Genomic DNA, 15,299 nt, shown 5'->3' with positions numbered 1-15,299 from the left:
AATACTAGGTTATGTGAATAATTTATTTTAAAAAATAATTTGTATTATATTTTAAACGTATGACTGTCTTAGAATTAGATCTATGGCCATGTTGGTTTTTATGGTCCTGCTTGACAGAACATTTTTGCATGTGTTACAAGCTAAATTGACTCGTGAACTTCAGTTAGATGGATGATCTTTAGAACAGTAAATCATAGGCCTCTTATGAATTTATGTTAACTGTAATGTCATAATAATAATAACAGAGTACATGGGCCAGGTACTGTGCTTAGCACCTTACAAGTATTATTTCACTTAATCCTTACCACAACCCTGGGAGGTAGGTGCTATTATTATAATTCCCATTTTACAGTTGAGGAAACCCAGGCAGATGGGTTAAATGACCTGCCCAAGGTCACGTAACTAGTAAGTGTGAGGCCATAATTTGAACTCAGAACTTCTTGACTCCAGTCCTAGTGCTCTAGCCACTGTGCCACCTAGCTGCATAGGTGTAGTTTTCCATATGCTCTCACTCCCCTCAGTCTAAGAGAAAGCACCATTTCTTAATGTGATAGTAATATGTTTGTAATTTATTTATTTCTCATCTCAGGTATTCCTCCTGTTTTTCAGACTGTCAGCATTGAACAGACCACACCATGCGTGAGTACAAGCTTGTGGTCCTTGGTTCAGGAGGCGTGGGGAAGTCTGCTTTGGTGAGTTAATCATCTGACTAGTGAGCACGGCCCTGGGGTTGAATAAGCTTTATAAGTATATGCTGATATGTGAGAGCTTTATGACTGTGGTCACTATAAAGCAAGGTTTTTTGTTTTAATCAAGAGCTCTTAACTCAGTAGAATAAATTATTTAAACCCTATAGTAATTTTTAAAAATGAATTTAAATTAAGAGCTAGGAACACGTATCTCTATTGAATAAATGAATAAACAAAAAAGCATTTTTAACCATTATGTGCCAAACACTTTGCTAAACACAAAAGCAAAAACATTTCCTGGCCTCAAGGAGCTTATGTTCTAAGAAGGGCAGCATCTAATGGGATAGAAGCTAGCATGGGACTTGGAGCCTGGAAGACTTGCATTTGAATTCTGCCTCAGACACTAGCTGTGTGATTAGGGGACAAGTCTCTTAACCTCTTTGAATCTCAATTTCTTCATCTGTGAAATGGGGATAATAATAGGACCTACTTTACAGGGTTGTTGTGAGACTCAAATGAAATAACATAAAGTGCTTTGCAAGCCTTAAAATACTACATAAGTGCTAACTTATATTACTAGAGAGAGACCACACATATAGAGAATTGGTTGCCACGGATGTGTATGTTGATTTGGAAAGTTACAGGGACTGGTGAAAGGAACCCTAGAGAGCAAATTGATACAATGGCAATATTGATTTGAGTATTGTTCCAGAACTTAACGAGGCAGGATTGGGTAGAGAGGACATGCAGTACAGCATTACAGCTGGCTAGAAGATGGCAGTGGGGGTGAGGGGAGGGGGTTAGAATGAAGCTTGCCTGGAGCTGCCGTGATGTATTTGGCCATGTGAGGCACTCACCATCAGGGTAGCAGGGCTCCATGGGGAGAGCTCTGGAGCTGCTGAAAGGATTAAGTCTTCCATGACAACATCTGTTGTGCAGAGCAATACAGTGAGATGTTCTAGTCAGTGAGAATGACAAGATAACAAATATGCTAATTCTGTAGTTCCTGTATTGTGCATGGGAATGTGGTCAGCCCCCTGTCCCAAGGCAGAGTAAGAACCTCAAGTGAAAGAAGTGGGAGTTGAAGGCCTTGAAAACCACCTACTTATGTTTTGACTGCTTTCCTCTTCCTAAGTGTGATTAAGTTCTGGTAGGTGATCTTTGTGGCATTTTATAAAGAAGTTATTGTATGTCCTAGAAAGTAGATTACTGCTTTTATAGGTTAAAATATGGTATATACATAACAGATTTCCTCAAAAAACAAAAAACAAAAAGAAAAAGCATAAGTTATCTTTAGGGAACAGGGCAGGATGAAAGGAAGACCTGGATGTTGAATTATTTTCAGTGGCTTAGAGTATAGTAGAGAGAACTTCTTTTACAGCAAAGAGTTGATACCCAAACATCCAGAGCAGCAAAGGAGCACCACAGAAGAAAGCCAGGGACCTGAGAGGGATGCCTTGATGCAGTGTGATTGGTCAGTTTATCACATGGAAATAAGGGAGTTTCCAATTGTCTGGTACTGTCTGTGATCCATTCTTAAACTGAAGTCTGCAAATGTGGAAGAAGCCACAGGAAGCTGAAGAGAGGACAACAGTAAAGAGAAGCCTAGAGAAAGTGAGTGAGATTGGTAGATTGCCCATGAAGAATAGACTGACACAGGAAAGGAGAAAAGCCATGGCAGAAAGACTGAAGAATGTAAGGATGAGGACAGGAACTATTTCATTTTTGTCTTTGTATACAGCACCACACATAGTGTCTTACATATAGTGTATACTCTTAATAAATTTTTGACTAGAAGATAAAGAAGCTTGGCAGTTGGGGATGCTAAGGAGCTACCTTTACCTCAATTCTGGCATCATTGAAGGCATAGGGCACTTCTACTATGTCTTTTGGGAGGCATAGCCTCCTGTGCTGCATCACAGTGCCATTCTAGAGACATTCCACTGGGAGAGTATTGCATTCATTTACAATCCTCAACTCAAAATGGGTTATGTTCTAAAAAGTTGTCTGAAGTCTGTTGCTTGGTATTCAAAAACATTTCCCTGTAGAAATGTTATAGCTAATAGTTAGGTTCTTAGGCTAACTCCTAATTATCCTGTTTAACCCATCAGGTACCTCTGGAACATGTTCTTCTCCCCCACCCCCTGACCCAGATGCTAGGGCCAGTGGTCCCCTTTCTCCTTCACTTCTGTTTCCATGAACTTTTTCTTTTGTTTTGTTTTGTTTTAGGCAGTTGGGGTTAAGTGACTTGCCCAGGGTCACACTAAGTGTCAAGTGTTTGGTCTGAGGCAGGATTTGAACTTAGGTCCTCCTAACTCCAGGGCCGGTGCTCTATCTACTGTGCCACCTAGCTGCCCCCTGTTTCCATGAACTTGAACAAATAAGTATAGGTACTCCCCTAACTCTCAACTCCCAATTTCTTTGGCCTTAGCTCCAAGAGTGGAAGGAACATTTACTCTGGAGTCTGAGGACCTGGGTTCAAATTCTACCTCTTATACTTACTACTTGAAAGGAAAGTCACTTAACCTTTCTGGGTCTTGGTTTCCTCCTCTTTGGTCTCTGAGGCCCCTTTAGCTCTAGATTTGTGAACTTGTGGTCTTGATTTAAAAGATAGCAATGATAAGTTTCTCAGGAGTTGATGTAGTAGACCCAGCAGTGGCTGCTAAGAGTATGTTTGCCTCTGGAAAGACTTGTATGGTGTGATGCTGAGTTGAAGTGAGCAGAACCAGGAGAACATTGTACATAGTAAGAGCCACGTTGTGCGATGACTAGCATTGATAGACATAACCCTTCTCAGCAATTCGAGGATCTAAGACATCTCCAAAAGCCTCATGATGAAAAATGCTCTCCATATCCAAAGAAAGAACTATGGAGTTTGAATGCAGATCGAAGCATACTGTTTGCTATTTTTTTTCCTTCTGTTGGGTTCTGTTTCCTCTTTCTGGTGGTTCCTCCTATTGGTTCTAATTCTTTCTTCCAACATGATTAATGTGAAAATATGTTTAATAGGAATGTATACGTATAGCCTATATCAGATTGCATACCGTCTTGGGGAGGAAGGGGGAGAAAAATTTAAAACTCAAAAGCTTATGGAAGTGATTGTTGATAAATCAAAGTAAATTAATTTAAAAAAAAAGAAAAAAAGAGTATGTTTGCTTGTAGTCCTAAAAAAAATCTAATAGTAAAATCTTAGACTGAGAGCTGAAAGTGATCTTAGTGGTCATCGAGTCCAACCTTTTCAGTGTACACATGAGGAATATGAGGCACAGAGAGAGTAAGTAAATTTCATGGAGTCATATACATAGTAATTGTCTGAGGTGACATTTGAATCCAGGACTTCTGATTCCTAGTCCAAAAGTTTATCCAATACACTCATAATCAGATTTTAAACTGAGAAGGAAGAAAAAAAATCCTATTTATGTCCAGCAAATGAGATATTATATGGAGTAACTACAATGTAGGAGGCAGAGTGTTACTAGAACCAGTAATTCACAGCAAAAAAAATCCAAGAAAGGAATCAGCAAACATCTGTACCTAATGCACAGAGTATGCAGAGGGTCACAAGTAGGGTGAACTGTAGATCCCAACAGGAGGAAGCAAATGTGACCCCATAGGTACCATTGAGATCGATGGGTTAACATTTTTGACTAGAATGTCCTTCCAGAATAGTAAATTTGATTCAGAAGGAGCCTGATTGGTGAAAGAGACAACAGAGTACCATTGTTTTTTAAGAAGACTCTCTCATCCATCACCTTCTCTACACAAACACAGGCATTATATCCTAATGCAGGCCTGTCACCTCTTACCTAGGCTATTACAATGATGGCTTTGTGAGGATAGAGAAGTCTGTGATAGATTGCTGTAGTAGATTTGAGGTGAGTATAAGGCAGAGGAAAGAGTCATGGGATGACTCCATGGTTATGAATCTGGGTGATTAGGAAGATGGTAATGCCTTCAAGAAATAGGGATATTTGGAAGAGCAATAAGATTAGGAAGAAAGGTGATAGCTTCTGTTTTGTTGAGACTGAAGTACTTATAGGACATCTGGGAGGAAGACAGCCAACATGCAGTTGACGATATGGAACTGGAGTTCAGTGGAGGAATTAAGACTGGATACATAAATGTAGGTGTCATTTGCGTTGAAGTGATACTTGAACCTGTGAGAGCTGATAATGTACCTGCCCTGAAGGGGCAGGAGGAGATGAGTCATCCAGAGACTGAAAAGGAAAGGTCAGGCAGGTAAGTGAAGTAGGAAAGAACATTGGCTTTAAGCCCTAGGGAAAAGAAAGTGTCCGAAGGAGAAAGTGATCAGCAGTATCAAAAAGCTACAAATAGATCAAGGAGAATGAGGACTAAGGAGAAAAGATGATAGGATTTAATATTTAGGAGAATATTGGTAACCTTAGAGACAAGTTCCCATCAACTGGTGGGTCCAGAAACCAGATCTCAAGCAATGAGAAGTTGGGCTTGAAGAAGCAGGTGCAAGAAGTGTAGAGAATCCATTCTAGGAGTTTGGCAGAAAGGAGGAGAACAGAAATAGCTTGAAGGGAGGGCAGGGTCCATTGAAGGGGTTTTTTTTGTTTGTTTTTTAGAGACTAGATATAGGCTCAAATTCAAGCTCCATTACCTCATTACTTTGGGCAAGTCACTTTCCTCTGCTCTTGTTTCTTCATCTGTAAAATGACTGCTTTAAAGAATCTGTAAAATGCATGCTTTAAAGGGCAGTAGGAAAAAGCCAGTCAGTAGTAAGAAACTGATGATTAGAGGGGGTGAAATGATAGATGGGTGAGGCAAGTTGCTGGAATAAAGAGGAAAGATTAAAATTGAGGGCATAGGTAGAGAAACTGATCTCAGCAGGAAGGACCACTTAATCAGAGTTAGCAGGAGAGAATAGGTGGAAATTAGCTTGGTTTTCAGTTAAGAAATGGGGGAGAAGAAAGGGACCCAATTAATAAACTTTTAAGTGCCTACTATGTGCCAGGAAAAGCAAGCCTTATCCAGGATAAATAGGAAATAATTAATAGAGGAAAGGTCCTAGAATTAAAAGGAGTTGGAGAATGCAGGGGGCTAGGGAGAAAGATAATGAGTTCATTTTTGGAAAATTTTGGATTTAAGATGTGTGAAGGGCAGTTTGGAGATGAGAGATTGGGGCAGAATGGGTAGATTTGAGAATCATAAGCATAGAGATGAGAATTACATCCATGGGAGTTTATGAGATTACCAAATGAAGTAGTATAGAAGGAGAAGAGAAGAGAAGATGGCCCAGGACTGAACATGAGGGATACCTCATGTTAGAGGGGATGATATGGAAGAAGATCCAGCAAAGAAGACAGAGAAGGAGTGATCAGACAGGTAGGACAAGAACCAGGACAGAGTAGTGTCCTGAAAACCTACACAGAAGATAGCATCGAGGAGAGGAGAGTGATCCGACAGTCTCAAAGACTGCAGAAGAGGTAAAAGAGAATGAGAATTGAGCAAAAGCCATTGGATTTGGCAACTAAGAGATCATTAGTAACTTTGGAGAAGGCAATTTTGGTGAAATGAGGTTAGAAGCTGAATTATAAGGGATTAAGAAGAGATTGGGAGGAGAGAAAGTGGAGGCACCTATTGTAGACAGCCTTTTTTAAGTTTAGCTGCAATGGGCAGAAGAGATATAGAATGACAGTAGAGATCAAATAAGGTTTTTTTCAGGGTGGGGCAGTCATGAGCATGTTTAAAAGCAGTAGGAAATGAGCCAGTAGACAGGGAGAAATTGAAAATAAATCAAGAGTGGGTATGACAAAGGGGGCAGTCTCTCAGAGGAGACAAGTTAGAATGAGATCACTTGAACAAGTAGAGGGGTTAGCCTTGGTAGGAGTAAGGCCACTTCATCATGTGAGATGGGATGAAGGAGGAAAGAGTGGCAGAAGGTACCTAGGTCATACATGAATGAAGAGGGAATTCACAGCTAATGCTTTCAGTTTTTTTCTGTAAAATTATGAAGTCGGGTTCTCAACTGAGAGTAAGGTGGTGATGGGGAGCCATGGGAGATTTGAGGAGGGATGATAAGGTTTAGAAGAGCTGTTTTGAGAGTGGGGTAATGAGTTGAAAAGGGAGGTATAGTAGGATTGCCTAGCAGCAATGAGGGCCCAGTTTTGAGGCTGACATAAATTTGTAGTGGACCCAGTCAGAATGGCTGAATGATTTTTTTCTCCATCTTTGTTAAACAGCATGTGTGTAGGAGTTAAAGTGGGCAAATGGTGGGAGTGATGAGTGTTTCAAGGCTGAGACTTGACTGGACGTAATTGGCAGTATGAAAGTGGGGTAGGGATTCAAGGGAGGAAGACAGTGAAGAGTTAAATTGGATCACCAGGGGGTCAAGATTAAGAAAAGAGAAAGTGGTTAGTGCTGGGGAGATGGCTTGGCAGAGAATTGAGGGGTCAAAGGATTGGAGGTCATGATGCAAACAAAAACTAAGGTTTTATAAGGGAAGATAGAAGGAGAGGTGAAAAGCCAATAGGTTATTGTTGGAAAAGGGGATTTTGGAATTTTTGAACATAGAGATGGGACATTTATGGGTGATAGGTATCAAGGATATGACTATATATATGTAACAGAGGTGAAGTGGAGGAAGAGAAGGTCATGGGAAATGAATAAGTTGAGAAACTATAAGTTTAGGGCATTTGAAGGAGAGTCAGTATGTCTCTTTCTCAATAAATTAGGAGATTAAAAATATCTTCCAAGTGGGGTACTAAGATAAATTGGGATAGAAAATCAAGAAAGAACAAATAGCAGTACTGTAGCAAGTCTCAGTTGAAATTAGGTAACAAAATTTGTAATGGACTCAGTTAGCAATGTGGTATGACTGCCGTCATTGACATTGACATTCATAGCTCAGGAGTCTAAGCAGAGAAGACAGATGATGTGAGTGTGTTGTAGAGGGGATTCTTATTCATTCATGGTTTGGACTAGAAAACCTCCAAGGTCAATTCCAAGTATGCAAGTCTGAAATTCAGGAATGGTAGTAGTGAGGAGCTGCGATAGGGTATATCAAGATATTATTTCTAGGTATAATGCATCACATTTCTCTTTTTTAAAATATATATTTATTTTATTATTTCCCAATTACACATTAAAAATTTAACATTCATTTTAAAAAATTTTCACTTGCAAATTCTCTCCCTCTTTCCTGCCCCTCCTCCACCCCTTGAGAAAGCAAGCAGTATATGGATTATACAAGTGAAGTCATGGAAATCATACTTCCATATTAGCCATGTTGCATGCGCATGCATACAAAAACAAGAAAGTAAAGAAAGTGAAGAAAAGTAGGCTTTAATCTGCATTCAGAGTTCAACAGTTTTCTTTCTGGAAATGGGTAGCATTTTAACATTTGTTTTCAAAACTTTGAACTCCAAATTCTCTCCCTCCCCTCCCTCCCTACCCTGCCTACTTATTGAGAAGGCAGCAATATTGGATCATTGTCGTGATCAGAGTAGCTAAGTCTTTCACAGTTAATCATCCATACAATACTGCTATTACTGTGTACAAGGTTCTCCTGATTCTGTTCACTTCACTTTGCATCTGCTCATACAAGTCTTCCCAGGTTTTTCTGAAATCATCTGTTTGTCATTTCTTATAGCACAATAGTATTACGTCACAATCATATACCACAAGTTATTCATCCATTCCCCAGTTAACAGACATCCCCTCAATTTCCAATTCTTTGCCACCACAAAAAAGAGCTACTATAAATATTTTTTGCACAGATAGGTCCTTTTCCCTTTTCTTTGATGTCTTGGGGATCTAGACTAATAGTGGTATCGCTGAGTCAAAGGGGGTGCACAGTTTTATAACTCTGGTTGTAGTTCCAAATTGTTCTGGAGAATGGCGAGACTAATTCACAGCTCTGCCAACAATGAATGCATTGGTGTCCTGATTTTTCTACATCCCCTCCAGCATTTGTCATTTTCCTTTTCTGTCATTGTTAGCTAATCTGATAGGTGTGAAGTGGTACCTCAGAGTTGTTTTAATTTAATGCCTCACTTTGTTTTGATCCACAAAGGCTCTCTAGGCACCTTTTTTCTCTTCTGAGGTAATATCTGTACCGGGGCTGCTAGATGGGCACTGTGGATAGTGTTGGGCCTGGAGTCAGGAAGACTCCTGCTGAGTTCACATCTGGCCTCAGACAGCTATGTGACCCTGGGCAAGTCATTTGCCTTCAATTTCCTCATCTGTAAAATGAGGTAGAGAAGGAATGGCAAACTACTTTAGTATCTCTGCCAGCAAAACCCCAAATAGGGTCACAAAGTGTTGGACATGACTGAAAAACAAAAATCTGTACAGTGCTTAGCCTGGCACATATTATGTGATTAATTAAGTGCTTATTTCCCATCATTCCTCTTTTTTACTGGGGGTCTTAAGGATTAGCCTATTTTCTTTTTTCCGTACCACTACCATCTATTGCTTCTGGACAGGTTTTCTTTCCTCCTTTGGCCAGCCATGGACTAGAACCACAGTGGCATCCAACTCAAATGGAAATGGGGCCACTATGCCATATATAAGGATCCCTTTGGGCCACATAATGACTTAGAAAACCACTTACAAACGTTACCTATTTTAATATCTATTGTATTTTTATTTTGTTAAATATTTCTCAGTTACATTTTAATGTGGTTCAACAGAATGAATCTTTGATACTTCCGGACTAGAACATGTTCTCATTCTTTGTCCTGTAGCTTCCTGTCCTTGAAGTAGACACACAACCATTCTGAGATTTTCTAAGGTATAGCATGACTAGCTACTAGGAAGAAACAGGTGATTAAAAGTAACAAACTCAAGGAAAGAGTCACAACGTTTCAAGAAACCTCAAACTATCTTAATAAAAGTTATTCCTTATATTCATTAGATCTCAAATGGCTTTAGGCCTTGATCTTTCTCCTGTATTTGGACCCTCATCTTTCATGTTTTTCTTTACGATTACATCCTCATCTTTGTCCCATTCAGATCTTTTTTCATTATAGTGTTTAGTGCTCCAGTGTCTTTGCCCACCTTTCTCATTTTTTATTCGGACTCCATAAGAAAGACGAAAGGTAATTTTATGTAGCAGAAAAGAGCTTTGAGTTAGGAGTCATGGAATCTGGGCTCTGATTCCAGCCATGATACCATAGTAGCTTGGGCAAATCATTTCACTTATTTGCTCTGTTTCTCATTAAGTGATCTCTTAGGAGGAGTCTGACATAGTTCTACACTGGGTAGTTATGGAGAGTTATTTAGAACATCTAAGGTTCTAAAGTAAGATTTATCTGTATCTTAGAGGAAAACCCAGACTCTATCTTCCTTTTTCGTAAAGGAAGGTTGTACCAAGCATTTTACCACAAGAGGCCTGGGGTGGAGAAGTAGTTTGAGAGAGCATATGGCTTAGTAGAAGAATACTAGACTTGGAGTCAGAAAGACCTTAGTTCATATCTCATCAAAGATACCGGAAATCTCTGTATGACCATGGACAAGTCATTTAACCCCTCTCCTTCTGAGTCTTCATCTGTAAAATGAGGTAATATCTGTAGCACTTAGCTCAGAAGACTATTATGAGGATCAAATTAGAAAATTTTTGTATAGTCCTTTGTAAACTTTAAAGAACTATATAAATGATGGTTATGACCCAGTAAACCATGAGCTACTTGGTAGCAAGGACTTTCATTTTTGCCTTTGTGTCTCTAGCACAGTGCTCAGCATGTATAAATACTTAATAAATGCATGTTGAATTGAACTGAGATGAGATGGGGAGAGAGACCCTGCTGCTAGGACCAGAGCTGCTAGGACCAGAGCTGCTGGGGGGAATGGAGAGAGAAACACCAGCAAGGAGAGGAGAGCATAACAAGATAAGAAGTTATTAGAATTTGCCTTCCTCTCCTCTTTTTCCATTTCATAATACTTATACCATTTATAGATCCCACACTGGACTAAGGTGAAGTGGGAAACAAGACTGGATGAGGTGTTCTGGGTATCAGTGGAATCAATAAAGGGAGAGAATGAATTAAGAGAGCACAACCCTAAACGTTGCCACTGAGAAGGAAGGGGAATTTCTGTGATCACTTAGATATGTTATGTTTAGAGATAGAGATGTTTAGAGGACATGTTTAACAGTTTTGGCCTGAAACATCTAAGGACATCCAGGTAAAAAGTAAGAATGAAGTTCATTAGAGACATTAGTGTTGAATATATAAATGTTGGGAATCATCAGATAGAGTTGATTATTGAAAATACAGGAAGAGATGAGCTCATCAATCGGCAGACATTTAAGAGCCTGTCTACATATGCCAAACTGGGCTAAGCATTAGGCAACGAAAGCCAAAGGTGAAAGTCTTTGCTGTCAAGGAGCTTTTGTTATATTAGAGAGACAACACGTGCATAAGTGAGAAAATACAAGGTTAATTGAAGGGAGCTAACACATGGGGTGATCAGGAATAGTTTCACGTAGAAAGTAAGGCACTTGAACAGAGTCCTGAAAGAAATGAATTTCAAGAGGCAGAGGCAGAAGAGAGAAGGGTGTGAAGGCCAGAGATGAGTGTTACATGAGGAGCAATAAGTATGTCAATGTGGCTGGATTATAGAGTACAGAAAATAGAATAATATATAATAAAGTTGTAAAGGTAAGTTGAAGCCAGTTTGTGAAGTACCTTAAAACTGTAAAAGAGGAGTTTATCCTAGAAACATTTAGGGGCCATTGGAGTTTATTGAGGAGAATCAGATGTTCAGACCTGCACTTCAGCAAATTCACTTTGGCATCTGTGTGGAGGATGGATTTGAGATGGGAGAGATTTGAGATGAGGACACCAAATAGGGTGAGAGGTGATAAGGGCCGAAACTACCAGAGGACAGAAACTGAAAGTGTGAGTAGTGGGAAGAGGTTAAGAGAGATAGACTGTGGGGTATAAACAACAGGATTTGGCAACTCATTGGCTGTGTTGGATGAGGTAAAATGAGTAGTTGACAATAGAATGCCAAGATTGCAAACCTGGGTGACTTGAAGGATGGTGTTGCTTGATAGGGTAGTTTAGAATAGAAATGGGTTTAAGGAGAAAGATAATGAGTTCTGTTTTGAAGATGGTGAGTTGAAAATGCCTGTAGGGCAACCATTTTGATGGCAGTTGTAGATGTGTGACTATAACTTGAGAGAAAGTAGGATTGGATAAATATACTGTAGATTTGAGGGAAGTCATCTCCATAGAGATGATAATTAAACCAAGGAGAGTTGATTGCTGCACCAAATGAAAGCATAAAGAAATGATATGGGTGATGAACCAAACAAGGAAACTGAGAAAGCTGTGAAAATGCTAGTAATAAAGCAAGGAAAGAATTATTTTCTTCTCTCTCCATTATTCATCCCTTCTCTCTATTCTCTCTATTCAGTCCTTCCTTTCCCTTGTAGGAGAGTGTAGTCACTCTTCAGTGTCAGAGTCAAATGCTGTGGAGAGGTCAGACAGGCTGAGGACTGAAGATAGATGGGCTATCAGACTTGACAGTTAAATCATCAGTAAGGTATAGGGAGCAGTAGCAATTGAGTGATGAAGTCAGTAGGAGACAAAGAAGTAGAACCACTGAGTACAGATTCTTTTCCCCAGGAGTTTAGCAGAGCAGGAAAGGAGAGATATGGGATAATACCTTGAGGGGATGGTAGGATCTACTGAAGGTTTTTTAAGGATGGGGGAGACTAGAGTATGTTTGTAAGCAAGCAGGGAAGAAGCCTGATAGGGAAAAAAAAACTGAAGTTTGGGAGGCAGGGAGAATAGATGCATGCAGAGAAATTAGCCCTGGTGAGAAAGGTCAGCTCTTTACCAGAGACAAAAGTAAAGAAGAGGATAATGGGAGATTTTGACAAGAGGTTTTCATGAAGAGAAGAGGGATTCCACAGAGAATGGTCTCCCTTTTCTCAGTAATGGATGAGACTAAATCTTCACCTCAGAAGATTGGAGAACTGAAGGCTTGAGGAGAGGAGAGGAGAAAAGGTTTGGAATGACCTCCAGGGAATAGGATAAACTCAATTAAGGAGGAGTTAAAGATTGTCCTTTGTTAGTGAGGTCCCAGTTGAGATTAGATAACAGATTTGTAGTGATCTCATTCCTCTTGGTTTCATGATCTCTTCTACCTCTATTCAGTAATGCATGAGTAGGAGTGAAGGTGGAAAGTGCGAGTAATCCATGGTTGGGGTTTGGCAGGATTCTTAGTGAGCAAGCATTTATTAAGTGCTTTAAGTACAAGGCACTGTGCTAAGCAGTAGGGGTACAAAGAAAGGCAGAAAGGTCTAATGGGGGAAACTACATGTTAACAAGATATTTACGTGTAAATTTAAGGTGATCTGAGGGGGAAAAGCTTAAGCAAAAAGGAGGGTGGGAGATGGGATGACTGCTCACCACAGCAGGAAGACCACTTGCAGTATGCCTCAATAGAACAATGGGGCACCGAGATTCAAGAGTAGAAGACATTGTAGAATTGAACTAGTTAATTATAAGGTCAAGATTGAGAAAGGAGACAGATGAGCTTAGAGCAAGGTTCATGGCCTAGGAGAGTACTGAGGGATGGAGGGATTAGTGATCTCAGTGAGGGAGAAGAACAAGTTTAGAGAGACGAAAAGCATAGGGAGAAGGGAATCATAGAAGATTGGTATCTCATGAAGTGATTTGAGTTTTTGATCTTATGTTAATCATCGCTGTGTGGGGCTGAGATAAAGTATAGAAAATAAGTTGTAGGAGTTTGAGTGGAGAATGAGATTGAGAGGTTAGTTAGGGTCTTTGAGGAGATATCAGATTATATGGAATTGGGCTGTAAAGGGAAACTATGAGCCAAATACCTAACTCCTTGAGAAGGAAAGAATGATTGAGGTACCAGTAGCTCCCTGTTACTAAAATCTGGATTTTGTGATAGATTTCAATGGAGTGAGCCTCAAAAGAGAATTGAGTAGTGGTTACAAAGAAAGTATGGCAGTGATAATTAGAGGATCAAAGAGTAGACTCACCTTCCAGGCCCTAGGACAGAAAGCTAGAGAGAGTGACTAAGGATGTGGTGTTATTTTGAGGGGAGCTGGCTATGCCTGGCAGGTAAAGGTGAGAAGAGCCCAAGAGAAAGAGGCCTAAAATGAAGAGAAGTGTGTAACTGGTATAGAAGTTCTAGAAGGCACAATGGGCAGAGAGCTCCACTGGGACATGAGAGAGGTGGATCAAAGTATCTGGAGTGAGTATGAGAAGGGGTGGCTTACTCTTATAGATCTTGCAATTCAGCATCCCAAGTATTGGAAGAAAAAGATGTGGTGGAACTTTGTTCACCAAGACAGAGAATATAGAGAGAAAAGAGGTCCCAGAGTTGAGTCTTGAAGGATATTCATGCCAAGAGGTGGGAGATGAATAATGATCCCTGGAAGGAGTAGGAGAAAGAATGATCAGATAGCTACAAAGAAAGGTAGAAGAAGATTTATTTGATATTTCAGTTTTATATATGATAAGATTCTTTTGAAAAGTAATAGTTCCTCAAGAGAAAGTTAATATTCTTCTGGGTGAGGTGGGGTATGAGTATATCTAGGCTATTCAGAAAAGGAAAGTTTCTTAAAGCTATCTAAGGAAATTTTTATAATCTATATATTTTTTCATTTACTTAAAAGACATAAAGTACTTCGTTTCCAGCCTAGATAATTCTTATAGAGGAAAAGTTCAGCAAAATTTAAGAATAATGCAGTTAATTTTTAAACAACAACATTCTAAGACATTATACAGGGATATTGGCTTCATTGCCCTGATTTTAACTCATTCAGAAATAGTTTTGAAATGAGCAGATAAGAGGGTACTGTAGGTGTATTAAGAATAGGGTGATAGGAGAGGAATTCATAAAAGTGAATTTTCATTTCTTCTTGGACATTCACCTAGTACATGCTCATTCATGTAATATTAAAATTTTTTTATTATATATTAGACATTTCCACATATAGAGGTGGCAGTATTGTTGATCATTTAAATGGCTTTCCACATTTTCATTGCTATTGAATAGTGAAGTGATATTTAGTTTTTATAGTCAGAGTTAAAACGAATGAAATTTGCTATGGGATGTGTATTCGGCTTGAAGGTAATTATCATCCCTGTGTCTTCTGATTTTCAGAGGTGCCCTTTGGTTATTCAGAATTGTACTGCAGAGGCATGAGTTTAAAGATGTATAGATATCTAGTTTGGTACATAATTAACTATACTCCTTGCCCAGAATTGTGTCTCCAAAGAAATAGATTATCAGTTCCCTGATTAAATATGTTGACTTAAATGATTTCATTGAGTACTTACATATGGTCCTCTTTTTGAAATGTTATATTTTGAAGTTGTACCTAAATTTACTTTGCCATATTATAGAAGTTTAAGAAATTAAAGAGCTGAAAAAACCTTAAAAATTGTAATTTAGTTGAACTGTGGTCTCTTTTTAGCTGTTCAGTTTTTGTCAAGAGGTTTGATTCTTGGATGCTTAACTTTTCTCTGCTTTATTTTTCTAGACAGTACAGTTTGTCCAAGGAATCTTTGTTGAAAAATATGACCCTACAATAGAAGACTCCTACAGAAAGGTAAGCTATGGAACTTGTCTCAACATTTGCATTAGTGTTTC

General features: G+C 39.2%; 1 protein-coding gene across 1 annotated transcript in view; it reads left to right on the top strand.

Annotated features, from left to right (window-relative positions):
- RAP1A (RAP1A, member of RAS oncogene family) overlaps window positions 1-15,299 on the top strand; it is a 115,779-nt gene that overhangs the window by 82,536 nt on the left and 17,944 nt on the right. The window contains exons 3-4 of the mRNA XM_078155507.1: window positions 610-639; window positions 15,190-15,258. Coding sequence (XP_078011633.1) covers window positions 610-639; window positions 15,190-15,258 — 99 coding nt within the window. The remainder of the gene's footprint in view (window positions 1-609; window positions 640-15,189; window positions 15,259-15,299) is intronic.

This window comes from Phascolarctos cinereus, unplaced genomic scaffold (genome assembly GCF_003287225.1).
Source record: "Phascolarctos cinereus isolate Bilbo 61053 unplaced genomic scaffold, phaCin_HiC Scaffold_5;HRSCAF=322, whole genome shotgun sequence".
NCBI classification, from domain to species: Eukaryota; Metazoa; Chordata; class Mammalia; order Diprotodontia; family Phascolarctidae; genus Phascolarctos; species Phascolarctos cinereus.
The sequence above is the reverse complement of the archived record's forward strand: the minus strand, read 5'-3'. Positions and strand labels throughout refer to the sequence as shown.